The sequence below is a fragment of the Orcinus orca genome, chromosome 1 (genome assembly GCF_937001465.1).
Source record: "Orcinus orca chromosome 1, mOrcOrc1.1, whole genome shotgun sequence".
Taxonomy (NCBI): domain Eukaryota; kingdom Metazoa; phylum Chordata; class Mammalia; order Artiodactyla; family Delphinidae; genus Orcinus; species Orcinus orca.
The window spans coordinates 141,984,167-141,987,651 of NC_064559.1; the positions used below are offsets into that span (position 1 = coordinate 141,984,167).

Below are 3,485 nucleotides of genomic sequence, written 5' to 3' on the forward strand. Positions count from 1 at the left end.
TAAAACACTCCATCTCTTTGTGACTCATTTCTTCTCATTAGTAAAGTGGTGGTAGCAATCGTATTTAGCTCACTGATGTGTTGTGAGGTTCACATTAGTTGATAAATAGGAAAGCATATAGAAGAGAGCTAGGCACATAAGCTCTATATAATGTTTGCTGTTATGAATATCATTTTGCATCATTCTTCACTTAGCATTATACCAGTGACTGAAAGAAGTACTTAACAAGTGGATACACATATGTGCACACACACACACACATTAAGTATAGTGTTTTAATTAGGAGAAATGACATTATCAATGTAAAGTATACATTTTAAGATCTTATCTAAAAAGTCAATCCTAATAAGATATATATAGAGAGCACTGAGTTTTCTTTCACTTGATGCATAGTATGTGTGTCAAAATTTTGTAAGAAAATAAAATATTCATCTAGTGAATATAATTTGATTGAATATTATTTTGACTATACATTTTTTAAAATTTTAGAAATATACTCTTCTTTAAAATGTGTTTTTGAAAATAACATTGGTCTATTTTCTTTTTACCTTAACAATCACCTTTTTTAATCAGTATGTGGTCTAACACATATATCTTTCTTTTTTTAATTGATTTTTATTGGAGTATGGTTGTGTTAGTTTCTGCTATGCAGCAAAGTGAATCAATTATACGTATACATATATACACTCTTTCTTAGATTTCCTTTCCATTTAGGTCACCACAGAGCATTGAGTAGAGTTCCCTGTGCTATACAGTAGGTTCTCATTAGTTACCTATTTTATACATAGTAGTGTATATAACATACATCTTTCTTTTATTCCAAATCATCTCTGAGGGAAATTGATAATTGTTAACATGTGTGTATGTGTGTTTATATTTACTTGGAAATATGCATTTTTACACATGTTACCTTAGGACAAACACCAAAATATTAGCAGAGGTTAACTCTGAAAGAAGAGATTAAACATGATTTTTCCTGTTTTGGAGTTCTTTTGTGTTTTTCTTACATTCCAAAATATGTATTATAATCTTGGATTTCTTCCATAATATAAAAAAATGTTATGTTTTAGAAAATAGTAGTTGTCAAACCCATAGTTCATTCAGTCTAAGGTTTTCAGAAAACAGATATGGCTGCAAAGCTTGATCAACATCAAAGAGGAATATTTTCTCAAAGTCTTAATTTCATTTATTATGTTTTCTTTTATCATACATTTATTTAAACATATGGGAAATGATTTATTTTTTGAGCCTTACTTCAAATTATTGGCAATGTCAATCTATGAAAAAGACAGGTATTTTTTTTCCCCCATGAAATGAGATCGTTTTCAATCTGCCATAACATGTGCCCACACATCTTCACTCTGAAAATGTAGTATTCAAGTTAAATCAGGGCAGATTATTCCTTTTTGACTTTTACAACTGTTATGCTGCTGCCAGAAGTCTTCTCGGCATTTGCTTTGAATTCTGTCTTCAGTGCATCTCTCACTGCTTTTGCACAGGTCTGGGAGCACCTGAGGTAGCTGAGTCCAACCTGTCGCCAATATGCCACCATGATGTTGTGAGTGGAGTCCCTCCCACCGAATCGCAAAGATGAGGTCAGTGTCAGCTCAGTGTGCAGCCTACCTTGGGAAATGATATTGTTAGCTTGCAGTAATACTTGAATATATAAAATAAAGGCTATAAAGCACTTGGGGAAATTTAGTATGTTAATTTCATGTTATACTTTTTTATTGTTTAATATTAGTAATGAATTCCATTAGTTTCTTAAGTATGCTGCCGATCGGGTCAAGAGATCTAGTTTGCTTGAAACTTAACTCACATTTTTACCCTTTATGTTTTCATATTCCAAGATTTGGTGTTGTTAGAGAAGATAGGTATTAGCCCCTCATAGACAATTTCCTTTTAGATGGAGAGTGCCCAATCTGTTTATTAATTGGCCCACTTGGCTGTTAATTCTCAGGGGGGCTGGAACTATGTTTTGTTCACTCTTATATACCTGTCGGTTGGTCCTGTGCAAGGCATTTAGCACTGACTTGATAGAATGGAAGTTTCTATGTGTTGGCTTTCTTGATGTTTGCCCACCAAAACCTGATCCGTCCAAAGTCATCCACATCTCAATTAATAACATCTCTATCCTGCTGTACTCTCTTGGGTTATAACCTGTGGATTTATCCTTAATTCCGATCTTTCCCCATATCCTATCCATCTCTATATCCAAAGTGTATTCAGAATCCAACTTCTCATTGCATTCACTATGGTCTCAGACTTCTCCACTCATTTGGATTATTACAATAGCCTCATGACTTCCTGCTTCCATTCCTCTACGCTTGAATTCTATTTACTCTAGTGCAGCCAAAATCATTTTCTTAAAATGGAAATTAGTTCACATCCTCCTTTTTCAAAATAATTAACAGCTCCTATTTCACTGAGTAAAAAGCCAATGGCACACAAAGTTCTACCCAATCTTGCCCTGAACCTCTCTGACTTTTCCAAGTACTATTCTCCCCAACTCCCTCCTCTCCAGCCATCTGGTCTCTTTGCTCTCAGTGAAGGCTGCAGGAGGCTTAGAAACTTTGCACTCTATCTAATATCCATAAGACTGAATCACTCACCTCAAGATTTTACTCACCTGTCATTTTCTCATTGGGGCTTACCTTACCATCCTATTCAAAATTTCAACCTCCAACTCCTTGCTTGCCCCCTTGGTTCCCTTTTTCTTGTTCAATTTTTTTTCCCTACAGAATTTATGACCTTCTAGAATACTGTATCTCTATATCTACTTATCTCTCATCTACCTATCTATCTCATTTAGTTAGCCTCAGTCTATTAAAATATAAACTTCAAATCAGGTTATTCTTCCCCCCACCCCTCTGATTTATCTCAAGTGTCTAGTACAGTGACTGAAATATATTTGATGAATGAATGAATGAATTGTATTGTCTTGTATAAAAGTGTAAAGTGTTTGTTTCTGTTATTAAGGTGTAATTGCCACCTTATTTCATATATGCCAGTATTTTATTTTAGTGCAAGATGTCATTGACATTATTTGTTTATTGAATATTTATGCAACCATACTGACTGTATCCTTTGCTTCATAATAAGGAATACACTGGTTAGGAGAATCAGAAGGATATGAATGTTGAGGCAAAGCTCAGATAGTGGAAGCAGTAGTTGAATATATTATAAAATAGTTCTGATAGCAATGTGTTTAATAATCTAGTGACTGTCTAACTGATAAAATGTGATTCTAGGTTCTTAACACTTCATTGAAGGAAACTACTTTTAAGGTTAACAAATAGGACAAGAATTAGTGAAACTATTTAAAATTCATTTTTTGCAGGCTTGAAACACATAGTCTCTCACAAAAATAAACTGTTTTATTATTAAAGTTAATTTAATTTATAAATATAACCCTAAACAAGGTAAATATTCATAACGGTTGACCTGTATAAACAACTAGACAAGTACATAAAATAATAAATGTA

At 33.3% G+C, this 3,485-nt stretch overlaps 1 protein-coding gene across 1 annotated transcript; it reads right to left on the bottom strand.

Annotated features, from left to right (window-relative positions):
- Positions 1-1,396: 1,396 nt before the first annotated feature.
- On the bottom strand, positions 1,397-1,552 carry LOC117198797 (ATP synthase subunit epsilon, mitochondrial-like). The gene has a single exon (XM_033416622.2). The coding sequence runs from the start codon at positions 1,550-1,552 to the stop codon at positions 1,397-1,399; it is 156 nt and encodes a 51-aa protein (XP_033272513.1).
- Positions 1,553-3,485: the final 1,933 nt, after the last annotated feature.

Coding starts and splice junctions, on each gene's coding strand:
- LOC117198797 (XM_033416622.2), bottom strand. CDS start 1,552: ATGGTGGCATATTGGCGACAGGTTGGACTCAGCTACCTCAGGTGCTCC.